Source organism: Podarcis melisellensis (assembly GCF_964234715.1).
Source record: "Podarcis melisellensis genome assembly, chromosome: 10".
NCBI classification, from domain to species: Eukaryota; Metazoa; Chordata; class Lepidosauria; order Squamata; family Lacertidae; genus Podarcis; species Podarcis melisellensis.
Window position 1 is genome coordinate 1927972 of NC_138542.1, and position 20658 is coordinate 1948629.

General features: G+C 44.2%; 1 protein-coding gene across 1 annotated transcript in view; it reads right to left on the reverse strand.

Moving 5' to 3' along the window:
- Positions 1-1179: 1179 nt before the first annotated feature.
- CCDC3 (coiled-coil domain containing 3) overlaps positions 1180-20658 on the reverse strand; it is a 47640-nt gene continuing 28161 nt past the window's right edge. Inside the window, exon 3 of the mRNA XM_081927886.1 lies at positions 1180-1908. Within this exon, the coding sequence (XP_081784012.1) occupies positions 1633-1908 (276 nt within the window). The 3' untranslated portion in view covers positions 1180-1632. The remainder of the gene's footprint in view (positions 1909-20658) is intronic.

Below are 20658 nucleotides of genomic sequence, written 5' to 3' on the forward strand. Positions count from 1 at the left end.
ATCTGGTACAGCTTGAAAAGGATCAGATCCAGATGGCCTATAGTGTTTTGAGATTTATTTCATTTGCAATTGAGGTCTCTCCTAACCAGACTGAATTATAATTAATCAATTGGCATGCTTAGAACAGATTTGCAGAATGACTCTCACGCTCAAGAGTGCTGGCGGAAGTTTGAGAGCACCTTAAGTGTAGCTGGCAGAGGCTGCCCAGCAGCCTCATGATGGCAGAACCGCAAGCAGAGCCATGTTTGAAAAAGAGGAGTGACCCTCCTTGCAGTGGAGAAGGAAATCACAGACTCAGTTGCACGTTTATTTAAACATTTAAACAGCTTGTCTATATTGATTAGCATTGAAGGTAAGCTTTGCAGAAATAACTGGGAGGGGAAAACCCACCCCTCCCTTAAAGCATTCAGGGGGGCCAACTAGAATAAAATATTTGGAGGGGGGACAGGTAATCCCTGTCCCACATAATCAATCACATGACACAGTACACATACACCATTTGAAAGGCAATGCCCATTAGCTGGGGGTGGGGCTCAAATATTGGGGGCGAAGACCTCTCAGCCCCTAGGAGTTGGCTCCTATGAAAACTATGAAGGGTCCTCCCCCTTAATTTTAAGGTGTTAAAGGTAAAAGTGGATGGCTTCTAAGGTGAATGGAAAAAAATGGGTAGCCTTTATCATTGGTATCATGGTGTATCAGTCAATTAGATTTAAGGGTAATAATAACAAACTTTAAGAGACACAGATTCAGGTAGGTAGCCGTGTTGGTCTGACGCAGTCGAAATAAATATAAAAATATAAAAAAATGTCCAGTAGCACCTTAGAGACCAACTAAGTTTGTTCTGGTATAAGCTTTCATGTGCATGCACACGAAAGGTATCTGAAGAAGTGTGCATGCACATAAAAGCTTATACCAGAACAAACTTAGTTGGTCTATAAGGTGCTACTGGACAATTGTTGTTGTTGCTGTTGTTGTTGTTGTTGTTAGATAAAGATATTCTGATTGCCAGCATATATTTAAGTAAAGTTGGATTGCATTCTGGAAATGTTGGAAGAGGACTAGAAAGTTTGCATTTTAATTTTACATTAGAATCCCTTATCTTTGTCTGGAAACCAGAGTTTACCACATGCCACAAGGTCTTCCTGAAATCACTGTGTTCATGCTGAGACTTCTGCACATGTTTTTCTATATCTGGCTCTTCCTTGGGAAGCTCAGACTGGCTTCCATGCAGCTCTCTGGTGGTCTCCCAAGCCCAAACCTAAAAGCAACAAATGCTAACTGACAATGTTGGGGGTCCAGTGTCCAGACCATTCACTGGGCCCAGACTCAAGCAGCTTTCATATCCGCTCAATTTGTCAAAACTAGATTTTTTTTTTATTACCCTCAGAGGAACATGGCATATGGACCATCATGTTTATGCAGACTTTAAATGCATAAACATAGAACAGTCAATGATGGTCTTGAACTCATAATGTCCCTTCTGGGCTGCAAGAGAAAAGAGGAGAGGAGAGGAGAGGAGAGGAGAGGAGAGGAGAGGAGAGGAGAGGAGAGGAGAGGAGAGGAGAGGAGAGGAGAGGAGAGGAGAGGTGTATGCTGTCACCAGCATCACTGCCTGGAGCTCTAAACCTGGCTTTATACTTTAAGGTAGGTAGCATGAGAGTTTGCTTGCTTTAAGGAGTTAGCATATGGGATCTGGCCTCCTACAGAGGACAGCTTCTCACTGAGCTTTCGGTTGATCAGCTCTATGTGTCTGGCGTTCTTCCTGGATTGCCTGAGCGACCGCTTGACTTTCTTGACTCGGTCTTGCAGCCGCTTGTTGCGCTTCTCCAGGCTGGCCACCTTTTGCTGGAGCTGCTTCACGTGTTCTTCTTCGTCAAACAAGGCTTTTTGGACTGAAGAGCACATGAGCTGAAATGACATGCACAGAATGACTGCTTTTAAGAAACAATTCCAGAAATCAGTTGATGGGGGACCAATGGGCATATCCTGGCAACCCTGTTCTTTTACAAAGGGGTTCTTTTATTGTATTTGCTATACTTCTGTAGCCAGCTCCCAGAAGATTCCCATCTGTTTTAGTGATGAAAAGGTGGCAGTGGCATTTTTGAATGGGAGCCAAGCTCCACTCCAACCCACAGTAGCCACTCGACATTTTAATTTACCCAAAATGTCATGCTCCAGCCCATAGATCTATGAAAGCTATAGATTTTATAACTCTACAGGCAGGTCTCAGACGAAGGTGTGCTCTACCAACCCACGTTCCCAGCATGTTCACACTCCTGTCTCAGCAACATCTATGCTGACTTGGTCATGAACACAGAACACAGAAGATGGCAGGATCCCCAAGGATGTGCTCTAGAGGTATGAAGGGAATCCGCTGTATGGGAGTCCCTTGAAGGCAGCAGCAGTGCCTGGAGACAGGCAGGTAGGTCATGTAGCAGGTCAGGTCAGCTGTGACCAGAGGAGGAATAACTGCTGGGAGGAGCACAGAGAGAAGAAACGCCCCGGTGCACCTGCAGCAGCACAACTGGATGCCTTCCTCTGCCCCACCTGCAGATAAAACATGTCTCTCCCGCATTGGTCTCTACAGCCACAGCAGGTGCTGAAAAGGTGCACTCTTCCATTGTCGCCCAAGACCGACAGGGTGCCCACAACATAAGGCAGGTCATAGACATTTTTGCTGTGTTTGCCATGACAGCAGCAGCCAGGGGGAATCAATGTGTAGCCACATGGGCAATGGCAGCCTTGTGCAGAGGGGCCCCTAAAGCCTGGCACCAGGCCTGCCCAAAGTGACTGATTAGCCCTGCGCCACACTTGGCCTCCTCAGCGTGGCAGCCTCAGGGGCTCTCAGTTCATTCACTAAGGAGAAAGAGGAAGAAGAGGAAGGAAATGAATGGTGAAGAAGGGAAGCCACGAGGCCACAGCCCAATGTTTAGAGGCTTGGAAAGCGCAGGGACCCCTGGAGGGAAATCAGGCCAGGAGCCAACAAAGTATTTCAAACTACACCGTAAGGAGAGGTTCTGAGAGCAACTTGCAAGTGAAATAGGGAGTATTAATAGCCAAAAAATTAAACAAATGCTCCAACAGTGTCTCAAGCACAAAGCAACCACCTCTGCAGCCACCTACTGCTGTGACTCATTCTGCTCTGTATTACTTTTCTCTATAATTGCCATGATTCATTTCTTTCTCTGTTGTTATTTTGCACTCCTCTGGCATGCTCTCAGGGAGTTTCCTGTTAAATATGTATGTGTACACACACACACACACACACACACACACACACACACACACACACAATTAAATAGTAGTGCAATTCAAGGTGGAAATGCATGTTACAAGGAACATGTGGCTGCTGCTGTAAACAGCACCCCAGAGTTAAATTCTGGTGGTCAGTTGCAAAGGGGACTCTGAGATCTAATTTGCACATTTTATTTGCAAATTATTTTTTATTCTGTGTAATAAGAAAATTTTGGTGGATTTGATCATGGTTTTAGTGCATATGTAGCAACTGCTTTCCCCCCCCCCCCCTTCTCCTTCTTTGGATAATGCCATCGTCTTTGGGTAGCACAACAAAAGTTTATCTGAGTTAAATTCTCCCCCTCCTCCCAGCAACATATAGAAAGAAAATCGCCCTGTGTTTTGACGCCATCAATCAGAGGGGGCAGTTCCACACCCCAGCCCCTCCCCCGCAGCAAAAGCTGCCAGGGTGGGCAACAGCCATAGGAGCCAACTCCTAGGGGCTGAGGGGACTTTGGCCCCCACCATTAAAATATTGGGCCAGCCTCCCAAGTTGATGAGCATTGCCATTCAAATGGTGTGTGTGCACTATATCGCGTCCGCTACTGTTGACAGGCAAGCACTGGCCATGGGGCATGGAGGGTGACTTTCATCCTCCACACTCCCCACCATCGACGGGCGAGGGCAGGTGCGCCAGGTGGAGGTGGAACAGGTCACGTGGCGTCAGCCCCCTCAATTGGGGGGGCAAGTCAGCACCCCTAGTTTGGGGAGTTTTATTTCAAGGTAAGGGGACAGGCAAGTGCCAGACTGCAAAATTCCCCTGGTGATTCCCTTTAATAGTTTGAGATGTACCGTTCTATGAACTCATCATTATTAATTGTTCTCATTATAACCAGATTAATCTGGGAGAGAATTCTTCTGGAAAAGTGTGTGTGAAAAACAGAAAGTCACACTTAGTATATTAAGCTGTATTGGCCATGTGACATTTAATCAACTGTTGTGTAGGTGTGAAAAATTACTGCTGGTGGTGCTTTAGTCAGTTTTATACTTCATGCTACAGTTTAATCTCTTTCCCACCCCCCCCACCCCCCACTTACTGCCTGCCTTCCTACCAATTTCTCAGCAATTCAGATGGACACCCTTTGGCTAAGAGATGGTGCCAACCCAAATCTCTTGCTGTGATGATGAATAATTGCATGTTATCCTGCCTATTTTTTCATTCATTGTTTTGTAATATTTTCTTACAAGCTGAATGGATTGGGGAGGGCAAGATTTTTGTTTGCCTTGAAAAAGAACCATCAGCTAACAATCCTCTTGTGTGAAAAGACTGGCCAGAACTGCCATCCACAGTTGACGACTTCAATTTGAGTCCCTATTACTAATCTGTTCTGAGTGCTCTTCATAAATAAAGCATTTTGTCCACTACTTCCAGCCGCTGCTTTTGAAGGCAAGACCCAAGGACATGGTGTTTCACGTGTGTGTGTGTGTGCGCGCGCGCGCGTGTGAGCAAGAGTATCTGTCAAATATTTTCTAACAATGCATGCCCATTTCAAGGAAAATCTGACTCAGACAAGGTTAATTTGCCCCCTCTAAACCCGCTGCATAAAACATATGTTCTCTCCCTATAAAGCTATTTTTTAAAGAATTGCCATAAACATTTATTTGCAAAAACTTCTATACTACCAATGTACATTAAAATGGCATGATTGCGAATAGCATAAAATCAACAATAAATTGCATCAATAAATAAATAAGTTACAGATCAGCAGATCAGTTTACTACATCAACATATCTGGATTGCCCCTCAGAGAAAGCTTGTGTCAGCAGATTTTAAGGAGGCTCCTAAATTTCAGACTTCGGCTGCTGGGGAAGGAACTCCTGAGGAAGTCCATTCCACTGTCGAACAGAATGTTCCTCCTGATGTTTAGTCTCAGTCTCCCTTCTTGTAACTTGATGCCATGGGTTCAAGATCTGCCCTCCCTCGGGAGGTTCCTCCCCCAGTTCCTTCCCCCGCCTTGCCTCTCATGGCTCTGCATGTTCTCAGGGAGCGCTGGCTTTGGGTGGCTCTGGGCCCCAGCCTCTTCCTGCTCACTACACCCTGTTGCCTCTTCCCAGCCTGCTCCCCTTTCTGCTTTTGACTGCTCCCTCTTGTCCCACCCCCATCTGAGCTGGGAGCCTTCTTCCCCTGGGGGCTCCCTTGGGTGGCGCCTCCCTCTGCATCCAGCCTCTCTCTCTCTCTTTCTCTCAGATCATATTCCTTTAGGATGATTTATATCTGCATCAAGTTCAAAGGCAACTGGAAGCTTTTGGATCTTTTTGTGGGTTATATGTAAAAAATTAATAATCGGTTCCATATATTTATAAGGATGGCCTAGTGCTTTCTATAAGATTGTAATGAAGGGAACATTTGAGAGTTGTTCTCATTTTCCTGGGTTTCTCCGTCTGGAGGATTCCCAATAATTTTCTGCTTCTGTGTATATTGCTGGAAAATGTGAGTATCATTTGCAAGTTTTGGCTAGCATGCCTATTGGCTTGCCAAGATTTACTGACTCAGCAGAAAAGAAAAATTGTGGGGTGGAGAAACTCTCCCTTCATCTCTCTCCTCTGTTCATAAAAACTTGATAGAAACTCTTTTTTAAATTATCTAAAAAGCACTGTGTTCAGCAAGGTTGGGTTTTTTGGTGTGGTTTTTAAAAAAAACCTCTCTAGAAAAAGAACTAATTCATTTAAAAGTATGATATTTGCTTCACTGGAATACTTCAGTGCCTGGTGAGTTTGAGTTCAATGCAGAAGAAGTATTAAAATGGTCCAAGGCCATAGTTCCAAATGGGGAGCAGGGCTAGGAAGACTCAAAGCAAAGAAGCTGAAAGACCCACGGCATACATTCAAGATTAAATTGGGGGGGGGGAGGTTCTGAATTTCTTCTCGTATTTTTTCTATTTTCATAGAATTATTGTCAAGAGACATTAAATAGTTTAAACACAAAGGAGTCATGTGTCATTTGTTTTTCCAAGGGTACTCCAGGCAGAATCGCACTTAGGCTGCAATCTTACTCAGTCTTTCCATCAGAGGAAGCCCATCGAACAGAGTGACACTTATTTTCAAGTAAGAATTAGGATTGCCTCATAAGAAAATCTGCAGAGGGGTAGTCCTATTCTCCTGAGGAAACACAGCACAATAATCTTGTAGCATGTTAACAAGATTAATTGTAATATAAACATCGGATGAAGTGGACTCAGTCCACAAAAGTTTTCAATCGGCTGGTTTTTGAGATGTCTCAAGACTCCTCTTAACAACTCTCATTTCTCAGCTTTGCTCCAGTGTTGCAAGTCTGAGAGACTTCGGTGACTGGGATGCAGTGGGCCAGGCATGAGAAAGGATGTTTCTGTGCATCTGCTTAGGCCTGAAGCTAAATGGTTGATGCCTTTCGTTATATGTATATCTATTTGTTGAGACATGTAATCCTAGAATTGCCTTGGGAAATAAATTGTGTTTGTGTGTGTGTGTATGAACAATTAGATTGTGGCATATATATTCCACGCTCTCACACATACAGAGCTAGCTTCTCTGGTGCACGCTGTGCAGTCTGAGTCGAGTGGAACAGACTTTCTGCAAGCAGCAGCTACTGCTGCCAATGTTGGTAAGCCACAGGCTAGACTGTAGCATTACCTTCAGATTGTATGTCACCAAAACCTTTAAGTCTGCTTAAAAGGCACACTGTAGAATGTTCTTGAGGTGTATTTGTGTGTGAGAGAGAAACCTGTTCCAGTTCACTCTTTGAACCAAGACAGAAAAATATATACTACATTATCTCTTTGACTTCATGCCCAGGTTTGGGGATCAGGGAGTACAGATCTTCATGTGACTCTCTCTTTTTTTAAAAAAATAATTTTTATTAACCGGCCAATCAAATCAAATCACATCACATAAATTCCGAATTACAAAGCCGAATTTTAAATTTTGTTGAGGGGACCCATATTTCAAGATCCGAAGGGGGATTCTGATCATCTTCTTGCTACTGCGTTAATGTCCAAATCAGTCCAAACAAAGTTCATAATTCTATCCAGTCTTATCTTGCTGTTTCCACATCACATCTTGTTCATATATTTTCTCTTTTTCCTTATGATCTCTTCTGATAGTCTCCTTAAGCCGATAAACACCAATAATAATCCTGTGTGAATTTTTCCGTTCTTCCAGTCCTCAAATCGAGATGGTTTCCCTATATCATCGCCTTCATAGATAACATCGCTCTTTCCACCAATAATTACAGAACTGTCGTTCTTAAGTCCCTCTGAGGAGTTTCACCCACAATATAAAAACAGCTCTATTTCTCTATTTCTCCTCCCAGACTTAAGTCCTCCGACAGAACTTCCCAATATTGCGGCGGTATTTTTATCTGCGTCATTCCAAAGCCCTTATACATTCCACGCTCTTCTTAAAACATGCTTTGGTTCGAAAGTTTATCTCCACACAGCCTTAAATCCACAGCTTAAATCCTTAAAACGACGTTTCTGACTTGTGAGGGGGGGGGGGATTCTTGTTTAATCACATAAAGGAAAGAAAGGAAAGTTTTCCCCCCTCCCCCATCAGTCCCTTTGCCATCCCGAGTCTTGGCGTATCTTCTCATGATTTATACTGATTCCTCCGACTCGTCTTGTTTTATCAGAGATCTCTTCTCTTAGCAGTCTTTACTCCCCCTCCTTCCTTGAAATATGTGCATTTGCTTCATCCAAATTGTTTCTTTTGAAGTTCTTGCAGCTAGTGGCGAGGATCAGAGACGGCGTCCAGGAGCGCCGAAATCCCACAGGAGGGCATTGTGCCTAGTGCCCCCATCCCCACAAATTCGGGGGTGGTATAGGGCACAGCAGGCAAGGGCAGTCCCCCCCCCAATCCTGGGGGGTAGGGAGGCTATTTACTCCCATCACAGCCTCCAAATTACCTCGTGTGGGTCGGAGAGATGTTATTGTCAGCCATCTTCTGATGCGCCCCTAGTGGCCCCCCCATCTTCATGTGACTCTCTCTGGGGATCTCTCCCAGGCTGTCTCTCCCTCAGAAAAAGGAGCCATAAACCGGATATTTATCTCCCCACTTTACAGGGTTGAATTTCTCATTCCTAGGCTGTGCTCATGCTCCCATTTACTCTGAATCCAGTGTGCTCCAACTGCTGCTTTGGAAAGCAGTGTACACATGACATAAACACAACCCACATTTTTCTGTATCTATCCTTTCATGTTTTAAATGAAATACTATGTTTTGATTCATTTTTCCCAACCTAGCTTTGGTCCAAATTGGAAAAAAGAATAACCTTGTAGTGCTTTAAGCACTGTACACAGCTTTGTTGTGGAGACACCTTATAATAAATACCACCATCAGAATGGCATTGGAAAAGCCAGTTTGTCTTTGCCTCTGCCCGGATCCTGGCAGAAGGGGAGACCAGAAGGGGAGATCCTGGCAGAAGGGGAAACCAAGTTTAGTGAGTTTTTACAATTGCCCTATGATTAGGCAAGGTGAAACACGTGAGGAGGAAGAGGATTGTGAGCCCTGCTCCCAGTGACCACCACACACATGGCCGGCAAATGAAAGGGTTCTTTTATGCATGCCCACTTCTTTTGCCTGGTGGGGGGTGCTCTGAATGAGCCCGTCATCCTCCCTCATGGGAATGGGTGTCACATGCTTAGAGCACATTAACAAAGCACACAGATGGCAGAAAGTGTACATGGGTTGGTCTGCATGGTTCCATAGTCCCCTCAAGCTTGCTTTCAGTGTGTGCATGGGCATGCAGGGTATTTCTGATACCCCCCCCCCCCATTATATGTTGCTACTGTTGTCTTCAGAATGCTGGAAAGTTCTCCAAGAGGTATATTCTCTGGGTGAACTCTTGTTCTTAAAAATGCTTTCAAAAAGAAATAAGCACCTTTGTACAGAGGGAAATGATATACTATTTAAAGCACAATATTAGAAGATTACCCTCCGCTTTTAAGATCCAGTTTATAGTTCAGGAGCCATGTGAAAGGAAGCAAGTACAGTGGTACCTCGGGTTAAGAACTTAATTCGTTCTGGAGGTCTGTTCTTAACCTGAATCTGTTCTTAACCTGAAGCACCACTTTAGCAAATGGGGCTCCTGCTGCCACGCGATTTCTGTTCTCTTCCTGAAGCAAAGTTCTTAACCCAAGGTACTATTTCTGGGTTAGCGGAGTCTGTAACCTGAAGCGCCTGTAAACTGAAGCGTCTGTAACCCGAGGTACCACTGTAATCTGATTTGCACAGAGCCCAACTGGATTCCCTTTGAGCCTATTTTGAATTTGTGCTAGGTTAATCTCAAGTTGGTAGAACATAGTTTCCCGGCCTCATCATTTCACAGAGCAAATTTCATCGCTAAAAGCTTTTTCAAGTACTTTATTAGTTTAATTTGCTGCAGGTACAAAGCACATACTTTCCCCCAGGTGGCTGCCATGGCCCTTTGAGCATATATGGTTTACGACATGTAAAGCTGCCTTGAGAGCAGGCTGGCACTTGCGTATGCTTTATCTTCAGCTTAGGATGATTGCTGTGCACCACTTGTGCATGTTTTTGCAATTATCACATCATGAAGAAACCTGGAGAGAGGGAAAGAGAGGCTTTACCGGGAGTTTCAACAACCCATTAGCATGCTGCAGTCCTGAATTTTGTTTATGCAATCAATATCTGAAGGCAGGAACACAAGGAAAAGTGATTATCAGGACAGAAAGATCTCTAGGAATGAAAATGAAGTGAAGTGTGCCACTTTTTCATTGGCTGCGCACAGACAAGCAGCCCCATGGCAGTTCATATTTCATAGTTTGGCATGCAAAGAGGTCAAAGATGTCGAGCAAAGGACTTGTGGCATTTAGGGTGGTACCGTGAGAAAGGCAGGAGTCATGGGCAGGTATAGAACGAGAGTCAAAGACAGAAAGACAGGCTGCAGTGTGGAGGGCTTTGCAAGGGAAGGACAAATGTCTTGTGCTGGGAATAGGTAGTAATTGTTTGCTTTTGCTGAGGATCTAACAAACAAGCACAGTTAACAAAAACCCATAGTCAAAACAAAAAAAATTCCTTCCAGTTGCACCTTAAAGACCAACTAAGTCAGTTCTTGGCATGAGCTTTCGTGTGCATGCACACTTCTTCAGATAATGCACACGAAAGCTCATACCAAGTACTGACTTAGTTGGTCTTTCAGGTGCTACAGGAAGAAATTTTTTTGTTTTGACTATGGCAGACCAACACGGCTACCTATCTGTAACAAAAACCCATTTCGCTTTACTGAAATTGAGTCACGTACTGTTTATTCTAGTGGTGTTAAGAAATAGATGTCTATGATGCTGTGCTTGGAAATCAGAAATACATAAGCCCCAAACCAGAAAAATCCTTGTGGAGAAGCCCCATCTGTTAAGGGCTCAAAGGTGCAACGGACATGCTGTGGATTGAGCTCACAGTCATACAGTAAGAACGCTGGAGAAAGCTTGGAACAGAAAGGTCTGTGCCTGGAAACCTTTCTCTGCAACAGAACATCATTTCAGCATGAGAACAGGAAAGAAGGCAATGCACTGAAAAGCAGACCTTGTGAGTTAGAAATAGGCTTGCTTGGCAAAGTGGAATTCCCACCTTGTTCAAAGCAGACTGAAACTGGTGGACTTGATAGCATCCCATCAAAGCAACCGCTTGCAAATGAGAATTCTCTCAGCCTTACCGACAAAGATTCAGGGCACAAATGCATCACGATTGCTTACGCAACATATATTAGTTTAAAAGTCATTCCTGCTCGTCCAAGTGGTTCTTTAATGGAAGTCTCAGCACCCTAGCAGAGCCACAGTCCCAAGGGTGGCTTTAATACCTATATAATACCTATATAATACCTGTATTGTGTTTATTGTTTTTACACATTACCCTTCAGTACGGAAATTATCAGGGCATCTTACAGAATTAAAATTTAAAGAAGTAAAAATAAAACACGCTTCAGTGAAACAATGCAAAGATAAAGTGGGGGATGAAAAGAGCTTTGTTTCCAGATGTGTGACTGTAGGAAAGTTACCTTTCCAGTGCAATCCTATTTATCACAGACTTGTAGAGTTAGAAGGGACCCCAGGGGTCATTTAGCTCAACCCCCTGCAATGCAGGAGGATGTCCAATCTCTACTGAATTCAATGAAACATTTTCCCAGCAGTCAGGGCAGTGCTTGGGAAATTCATTTTAAATTGGAATTAGGGCAAGTTCAAGTTCATCCTGCCAAAAATAAACTAGTTCCAGTTCATACCTGTCTTTCTACATAACATTCAGGTTCAATTCAAGTTCACCCAGCTGAACCTTTTAATTCCTCAAAAGTTCATCCTTTGGGGGGGGAGTAAAATAAATTTAAATATTCAGAATGTTACAAGCTGCTGTGCTAAAGTGTAGGGACCAAAAGTAAATCAGGGCCCCCATACTCATAATACAATATATGACCCACAGAATGTCAATGGGTGACATTCTGTTTCCATGCAATGTCTATTAAAAGGACAAAGCCTCCTTCACTTCGCTTCTGTACCTGTACTTCTTACTGCAAGCTGCTCCTGTTGGGAGAGAGCAAATCTCTTCAGCAGGGAAGATACAGTATAGGAAATGTCTCACATCCGTTCCTTCTGACTGCTTGGGAACAGTGATTAAATGACTAAGTGGCCACAGCAGAGCAGCTCCTCTGCATCTGCTCAATAAGCCTTAGAATGCTGTCTCCATGTTTCGTATTCTAACTTCCTTTGTAGATGTTCCATTAATATACTTTTGAAAAGAAAGAAACTGGTGCTGGATTCAACTAACACATTCACTAGCGGAAACCACCTAATTTGACTCTTTAGTATAGAAGTAACCCCAGAGGGAATTTGAGAATGATGAGACTGTTTCTCAGATAAGCCTCTGGCTTCTTCCAAACCCAGTGGGAGTCATTGGCTTACATGGTGATGTCTCTGCTTATTTTGGTTTATAAAAACAGTTTTGGAATATTCTATTTATTTTACATTTTAAAAAAATGTTTCTGAAAAGTGACTTTTATTCTTATATGTTGTGTGTGTGTTCTTTTAAAGAAAAAGTGGTCCCTGTTGTCTTATGGATGGACAAATAGGCGACAATGAAATTCCTCTCGTGTTTCCTGGACTCTCCAACTCAGTGGTCTAAAGTCCTTTAGCCCACAAGAGGCACTTGCTTGATTCCCCACCTGCAGTCACATTCCTTGCTCTAGCAGCGACCAGCTGCCTCAGCAGCTGAACAAATTTGCTGCTGCTGCTGCATTCAGAGGTTCAGCCTGACCATTCTTCTTTAACCACACCATGTGCTTAGAGGCCTGCACTTATCTTGCAACCATTCAGTGGAAACAACGGTGGGAATCTTAGGAAGCAAAACATGTTTGCTGACCAGTGAATATTGCTCTTAATTGCAAAACAAATAATATTAATAATAATAATAAATTTTACTTAAAAACACAATCCCAGAATGCTTTCAGGAGGGGCAAGATTCTTTCTCACACACCTACACTAGCCCTGTTGGTGGAGCAGGAGTCTTAGTTTCAGGGTCCTGAGTCTGAGCCCCACCTTGGGCAAAGGATTCCTGCGTTGCAGGGGGTTGGCCTAGATGACCCTTGGGGTCCCTTGCAACAATTCTATGATTCTACACCCACAAACTCCATTCCCAGGGCTCTAACTCAGAATCCTACTTGTACTTATTGTTTACCATTCTGCTGTATGGTCCAAAGGCACATGAGGCCACCAACTTGCTGAAGCTAAGCACATCTGGGACTGGTCAGTACCTTATTGGGAGACCATCTGGGAACCATGGGTACACCCAGTAGGGGATGGCGTGACATGCCTGCACCACTCACTGACCTTTGTGTGGCTGGTTCGTGGAGCACCCTGGGATGGAGAGGGCTGATTGGTGGAGAAATACAAACACCGCAGCAGGATCATGAATTGGTTCTGCTGGCATGTTTGCACCATGCCAACCTCACTGCTGCCATGCCCCTCTCCACTACAATACATGTCAGGGTGGGTGTATTTAACCATACAGTGGAATAATGTGGAATCCATTAAGAAAATTTGGCGATGGGTTAGTATTGTCTTTGACAGGTGTTAATGCAAGACAGATTTTCAAGATGTGTCTCCTCTTGCAACTTGCATTGGCCACAGCACAGTTAAAAGTGTCATAATGCTTTAAAATATCATACTCACATTGTAAATAAATAGCATTTCTGGTTGGGCTGTGCTCAGTCTTGCGTGTAAAAGAGTGCTTCTTGGTTCTGATTAAAAGCAAAATAAGCAGGTTCCTGGAATCCAATGTTTACACACCATAAGGACTATTGCAATATCCAATAGTAGTCATGGCCAGTAATATAATCAGGGTTGTTTGTATCCTGCAATTTCAGCAAGTGTTGGGCTGTGTATGCGCAAAATGTGATAAAGGACAGAGAATTTAAACTTCCAGAGAATCTTTCCTTTAGGCTGCAATTCTCTACGCATTTTTCTCAGAGTAGACATGTATAGCATTGGCGTTGAGTGCCTTACATAGGCTTCAGCTGGAAAGGGATAGCCTAACTTCTGTTGTCTTTGCTTGAGTAACCTCTACGTTAGATTACTGCAGCACATTATATGTGGGGCATCTGAAGACAGCTTGTGCAAAATTCAGGGGCCTCATTGCTCACCAGGGCAAGACAGGTTAAGCATGTAACATCGATCCTGGGCTGACTGCACTAGCTGCCAATTAGTTTCCAGGCCCAATTCAAAGTGCTGCTTTTGACCAATAAAGCATTAAATGCCTCAGGACTGTCTTTCCCCATATGAACTGACCCATCATTCTCTGAGGCCCTTCTTTGTGTCCCTCCTCCATAAGAAACCTGGAGGGCAGCAACATGAGAGCAGGCTTTTTTCATTCTTTTATTTTAAAACTTTGTTATCTTGATTTCCTATTTTTTTGCCATTTCTGCATATTCCCTAAGTTTTTGCATCCATTCTTCTTTTGCTGGGACTTCTTCTTCTTTCCCTTTTTGGGCAATGAAGTTGCCCATCCAACAGATAGCAGCACCTGGTCAGCAGACAAAGGTGACCCCCAAGCCAGATGGTGCATTCTCAACTATGGTGAAATGCACTGTATTTCTACTGTACTGATTTGTGCTGGACTGATGAGCTCCAGTAAACAGTTACTGAATCCCAAGGCTCTTTGAGTGGGTGGCTTCTGTGTCCAGAAGATAGGAAAAGCTACCTGTTCTGGATGGCATCACATTCTCTCTGAAGTAGCAGGTGTGCAGCTGTCATGGACTTGCTGGATGCAGAGGAGTGGTGGGAGGCTGGGGAACCCCCAAAGGAAGACAGCTCAGAGCCAGGGGAGGGGTGGTGGGATGACCATGAATGGTTGGAGGGAGCAGAGGAGGAGGTGATGGTAGCTGAAGAGGTAACAGCGCTTAGTGAACTGGTGCAGTCTGTGGCAGAGAGCAGTTCAGAATCAGGCAGAAGAGAGGCTGGAGAGGAGGGGGCCAAGAGAGAGAGATAAGGCAGGTTGCTGAAGAAGCCAGGGGGTCTCTCCCTCCTGCTGCAACCAGTCCCCTTCCCACCTGGTCTCCCAGAATGAAAAGGGGACAAAGCAAAGACAGGCAAGGCGACGAAGTCTCAGGTTGCTTGGAAAGGACTCTGTGGGGAGCTGTGGGGAGATGAGGACCTTCAGTCCTCATAGCTGCCTCATTGGAGCAAGATCTACTGGGAAGATCTACTGGCCTCCCAAGTTATCTTATTTCTTTGAATAAAGATCTAACTTCATTAATGCTATGTAAGTTATTGCTGACCTGCTCCTCACACAGTAGTTTGGGGCAATTCCTGGATACATCTTTGTCACTAGAGGCCCGTGTCCTCTGCGGCTAGGAGGGCCTTTTGCCCAGCACGTTTTTTCTATATAAAAAAAAGGCTAGGGGTACTTTCATTTTCCTACTCATCTTGAAATACTGCCCTTCAATGAGGCCAAAACTAGATTCACAAAATGTTATGGGGTATGCGTCTCCCTGGCGCTCCCCCCCCCTGAAAAAAGCACTGCTTTTACCAGTTTTGTCTGGTTCACTAGCTATGGGTGTTTCTGGACAGGGATTGCCTGGCTGCTGTAGTCCAGGCACTGGTAACCTGGAGGCTGGATTACTGCAATGCGCTCTATGTGGGGCTGCCTCTGGGTCTGGTTCAGAAGCTAAAACGGGTGCAGAATGTGGCAGCTGGACTGCCAATGGTGGCACCATTGTTTGAAAATCTGCACTGCCTACTTATCTACTGCTGACCCAGCTTCAAAGTCCTTGTATTAATTTACATAGCCCTGAGCAACTTTGGTCCAGGATATTACAGGTAGCATCACTGAGATCACCTGAAGGAGTGTCATTGGACATGGAGAAGAAACAGAGGCTTCAGTGTGACCACCCCAGTCCTCCTCTAGTATACTCTGCCAATAGAGATTCAGTGTGCACCTTCTTTTTCAACCATTAAACGCCTGTTGAAAACTTGGGCTACTGCTCTACATGGGGCTACCTTTGAAGGTGACCCAGAAACTGCAATTAATCCAGAATGCGGCAGCTAGACTGGTGACTGGGAGCGGCCGCCGAAACCACATAACACCGGTCCAGAGAGATCTGCATTGGTTCCCAGTACGTTTCCGAGCACAATTCAAAGTGTTGGTGCTGACCTTTAAAGCCCTAAACGGCCTTGGTCCAGTATACCTGAAGGAGCGTCTCCACCCCCATCGTTCAGCCCGGACATTGGGATCCAGTGCCGAGGGCCTTCTGGCAGTTCCCTCATTGCGAGAAGTGAGGTTACAAGGAACCAGACAGAGGGCCTTCTCGGTAGTGGCGCCCGCCCTGTAGAATGCCCTACCACCAGATGTGAAGGAAATAAGCAGCTATCCTATCTTTAAAAGACATCTGAAGGCTGTTCAGGGAGATTTTTAATATCTAACACTGTACTATTTTTAAGACTTGATTGGAAGCCGCCCAGAGTGGCTGGGGAAACTCAGCCAGATGGGCGGGGTATAAATAATAATAATAATAATTATTGTTATTATTATTATTATTATTATTATTATTATTATTATTATTATTTGCTGTTCCACCAAGCTTATTTCCATAACAGTTAGTTGATGGTCTAATTTTACATTTTATGTGTTTTATTATATTATTGTAAACTGCTTTGTACTGTTATAATGTAGTGGTATATAAATGTGTCTCCCCGAAAAGGTACCACCACCCACCCTTCATTCCCAGGCTACACTCAGCTCCCACCTGTGGCTTCTAGAAGCCCTCAGCCGGCAACCCCAGGAAGGGCTTCCGCTGGCCGGCTAAGCCAGGTGAGGGGAGCTGATGGGTCTCCAACCCCCAGTGAGTTAGGGGCTTCCCCTGCATGTGAAGACAGCCTCCAGCGGATTGAGCGGATGAGATCAATAGTAGGTCCTGTCAGGTATGATGGTGTTTCTGAGACCATAGAGTGTACAGAAGCTAACAGGAGTATTCCGGTGTATTCTAGTGTGTTTGGAAAGTTCCCAAGGGAACAGAAATGCAGCTGCAATGAGATCACTTTGTTATCGGCTTCCCTCAAGGCCAAACTGCCCCAGGACTGTCTATAATTGCAGTCCAACTCGTGTTATTCTCTCTCCCCCAGTTCTTTCTCTCTCTCATTCTGTACTGATTTTTACTTGCTCAGTGTATATAGTATGTTTAAGTTTTACTGTTGTATTTTGCTGCAACTGGATTATTAAGAAACTGCCAATCCAGAGATCTGGTATTGAACTGTTAAGTTTATTTTTGCCTTAGTGTCCTGAGTCCTCTTTGGAGCGACACATCTTTTTGGAGCTGCTACTCTGCTAACACTGAGCAGACAGGTCCCGGGGGTCCTTGGGGCATGAACTGTGCCAGGCCCAATGGTCAAAAGGAGGTTTCTGCACGTGCTTTGGAGGGAAGTGAGAGGCAGGTGAGGCTCATCAACCTGCGAAGGGAGCCCATCTAGGAGAAGGAAAACTCTTTGGCAGAAGAAAAAGCTAAGGAGTAAAGCTTAAATAAATCTGGAGCAGAATCCATAAGCTGGTTGGGTGGCACCCTGTCCACCTCCTTCTGGCAACTCTTGCAGCCAAGCGCCTTGCTCTGCTTTTCTTGGGGCCATGTCAGCAAGGCCATGTTGTCTGGGCAGCCCAGAAGCTCCAGACACCCTGCCCAGGCTTTCGCCCTAAGGAGGTCCCTTCACCCCCAGAGGCGCACTCCATTGTATCTCGAGACAAGCAGATGCCAACAAGGTATATAAATATTAAATAAATAAATAAAGCCTCCACGTGCATAGAAATTGGGGTTCTGTTGTGTTTGGATGCCGTGATCAGGGTTCGTACCAGATTAACTTCTATAGGTGATAATGGCCTCCACCCCTAAAGAGGAAACAGATGTGTGTTTCTCTTTCCTTGGCTCTCCTTTCTATGCTCCCTCCAGGCTGTCACAGAGGTCAGTTTCCCCCTTTGATATTGAAGTTTAATCACACCTCGCTCCTCCACTACTCTTGTTCTTGAGTGGAAATAAATTGCCCTTTGGTGCTGGAAGTGCAAAAGAGGGTAAGGGGTTTTTTTCTCCTTTATGGCACCCTGTAATGTAATGTACTAATATTCCAAACTAGAGAAGGAAGCAGCAGTAAGTGTCTGTAGCCCAGGAAATGCTTATCTCTCTCTCCTCTTGGTGCACATACACCAGCATAACTGGGTGTCTTCGTGCCTACCTTTAAAAATAGAAGTAAGACTGTAAGAGGAGTCCTGTTGGATCAGACTAAAAGGACAATCCATATCCCAGCCAGGAAGCAGCAAGGTGGAGGGGCAGAGCTCTTCCACAATAGTCTTGGCCAATTAACAGTGAATACTTATTTGATTTATTACAACTATAGGCCACCCTTATCTTCCAAGGAGCTCAAGGGCCACCTGGTTCTCCTCCCCATTTCATCCTCACAGCAACCCTGTGAGGTGGGGTAGGCTAAGAGATAGTGATAGGTCCAAGGTCGCCCAGTGAGTTTCTTGGCTGAGTGAGAATTCAAACCCTGGACTCCCAGGTCCAGCACTCTAACCATTGTGTCATGCTGGTTATGCCATACTGCCTTCTTCCTTCCTTTAGAAGTACAGCCATTGTGGGCTCCAGCTTTAGAGAGAGTTCCAAGCAAAGAACCAAATAGAATGGGACAGTCAAAAATGAGGACCATAAAGTGGAAGAGTATTGATTGAGGGAGGGACAGCCTGGCCAATGTTCTCTTTTGAAGGACTGCATGAGCTAGCCTGCGCTCTTGGGGATTATAGTTAGGGGAAATTATAGTCTCTGAAGATAGAATATTATAGATGATAGATAGATAGATAGATGATAGATAGATAGATAGATAGATGATAGATAGATAGATAGATAGATAGATAGATAGATAGATAGATAGATGATAGATAGATAGATAGATGATAGATAGATAGATAGATAGATAGATAGATAGATAGATAGATAGATAGAGATAGATGATAGATAGATGATAGATAGATAGATAGATAGATAGATAGATAGATAGATAGATAGATAGATAGATATAGACAGATAGAGATAGATAGATGATAGATAGATAGATAGATAGATAGATAGATAGATGATAGATGATAGAGATAGAGATAGATGATAGATGATAGATGATAGATAGATAGATAGATAGATAGATAGATAGATAGATAGATGATAGATAGATAGATAGATAGATAGATAGATAGATAGATAGATAGATAGATATAGATAGATGATAGATAGATAGATAGATAGATAGATAGATAGATAGATAGATATAGAGATAGATAGATGATTGATAGATAGATAGATAGATAGATGATAGATAGATAGATAGATAGATAGATAGATAGATAGATAGATAGATGATAGATAGATAGATAGATAGATAGATGATATAGATAGATGATAGATAGATAGATGATAGATAGATAGATAGATAGATGATAGATAGATAGATAGATAGATAGATAGATAGATAGATGATAGATAGATATAGATGATAGACAGAACACTCACTGGTGCAATTGGAGCACAGAGGGTATATTTTCCAGCAACAAAAGTTACCAGCAGGCGGTCGGAGCTAGACAGTATAAATTGAGAGCATTTGCAGATGACTTAGTTTTGACGTTACAGGAGCCAGAATCTAGTACCAAAAGGGTTTTAGAACTGATTCAAGAATTTGGTCAGGTTGCTGGGTTTAAATTGAACAAATCGAAAACCAAGGTTTTAGAGAAAAACTTAACACAAACTGAGAGAGAGAGAGGTTTCAGAATATGACAGGCTTAACAGTGGTCAAAGTTAAATACAGTGGTGCCTCACAAGACGAAATTAATTCGTTCCGCAAGTCTTTTCGTCTTGCGAGTTTTTCGTCTTGCGAAGCACGGTTTCCCATAGGAATGCATTGAAAATCAATCAATGCGTTCCTATGGAAACCGCCTTCAGACCAGGTCCGGGGACAGTCTGTCCCCCGACCTCTTCTGAAGGCCGGCAGGGGGGCGAAAGTCTTTGCTCCCCCCCCTGCCTTCCCGGGAGAGCGGAGACTTCTCCGCTGTCCTGGGGCGATTTTAAAATGCTGGCGGGCGGCAGCGAAGCCTTCGCTGCCGCCCGCCAGCATTTTAAAATCGCCCCGGGACAGCGGAGGAATTCTGCGCTGTCCCGGGGTGATTTAAAAGCCTCCGGGAAGGCAGGCAGGGGGGACAAAGACTTTTGCCCCCCGCCCGCCTGCCTTCAAAAGCCATCCGGGATAGCGGGAAGCACTTCCCTGCTATCCCAGACTGCTTTTAAAATGCTGGCGGTGGGGAGCAAAGCCTTTTGGCCCCCGCCGGCCTTCCTGGACCTCTTCTGAAGGCCGGGGGGGGAAGGCTTTGCTCCCCACCGCTAGCATTTAAAAGAGGTCCCCGGAGATTTCCCTATGGGCTTTCTTCTTGCGAAGCAAGCCCATAGGGAAATTCGTTTTGCGAAGCGCCTCCAAAACGGAAAACTCTTTCGTCTAGCGGGTTTTTCGTCTTCTGAGGCGTTGGTCTTGCGGGGCACCACTGTACCTGGGGATCAATATGACAGCAAAAAGATAACTATGAAAAATGCTGGGGTGAAGTGAAAAAAGATCTAGAAATATGGTCAAATTTGAAACTTTCTTTTTCGGGTCGTATTGCTGCTATAAAGATGAATGTATTGCCTAGAATGTTGTTTTTATTCCAGACACTGCAAATTGTGGACATGATGGATTGTTTCAAGAAGTGGCAGAGAGATATTTCAAGATTTGTCTGGCAGGGCAAGAAGCCTAGAATAAAATTTAAAATATTAACAGATGCAAAGGAAAGAGGTGGGTTTGCCTTGCCAGACTTTAAACTTTATTATGAATCAGC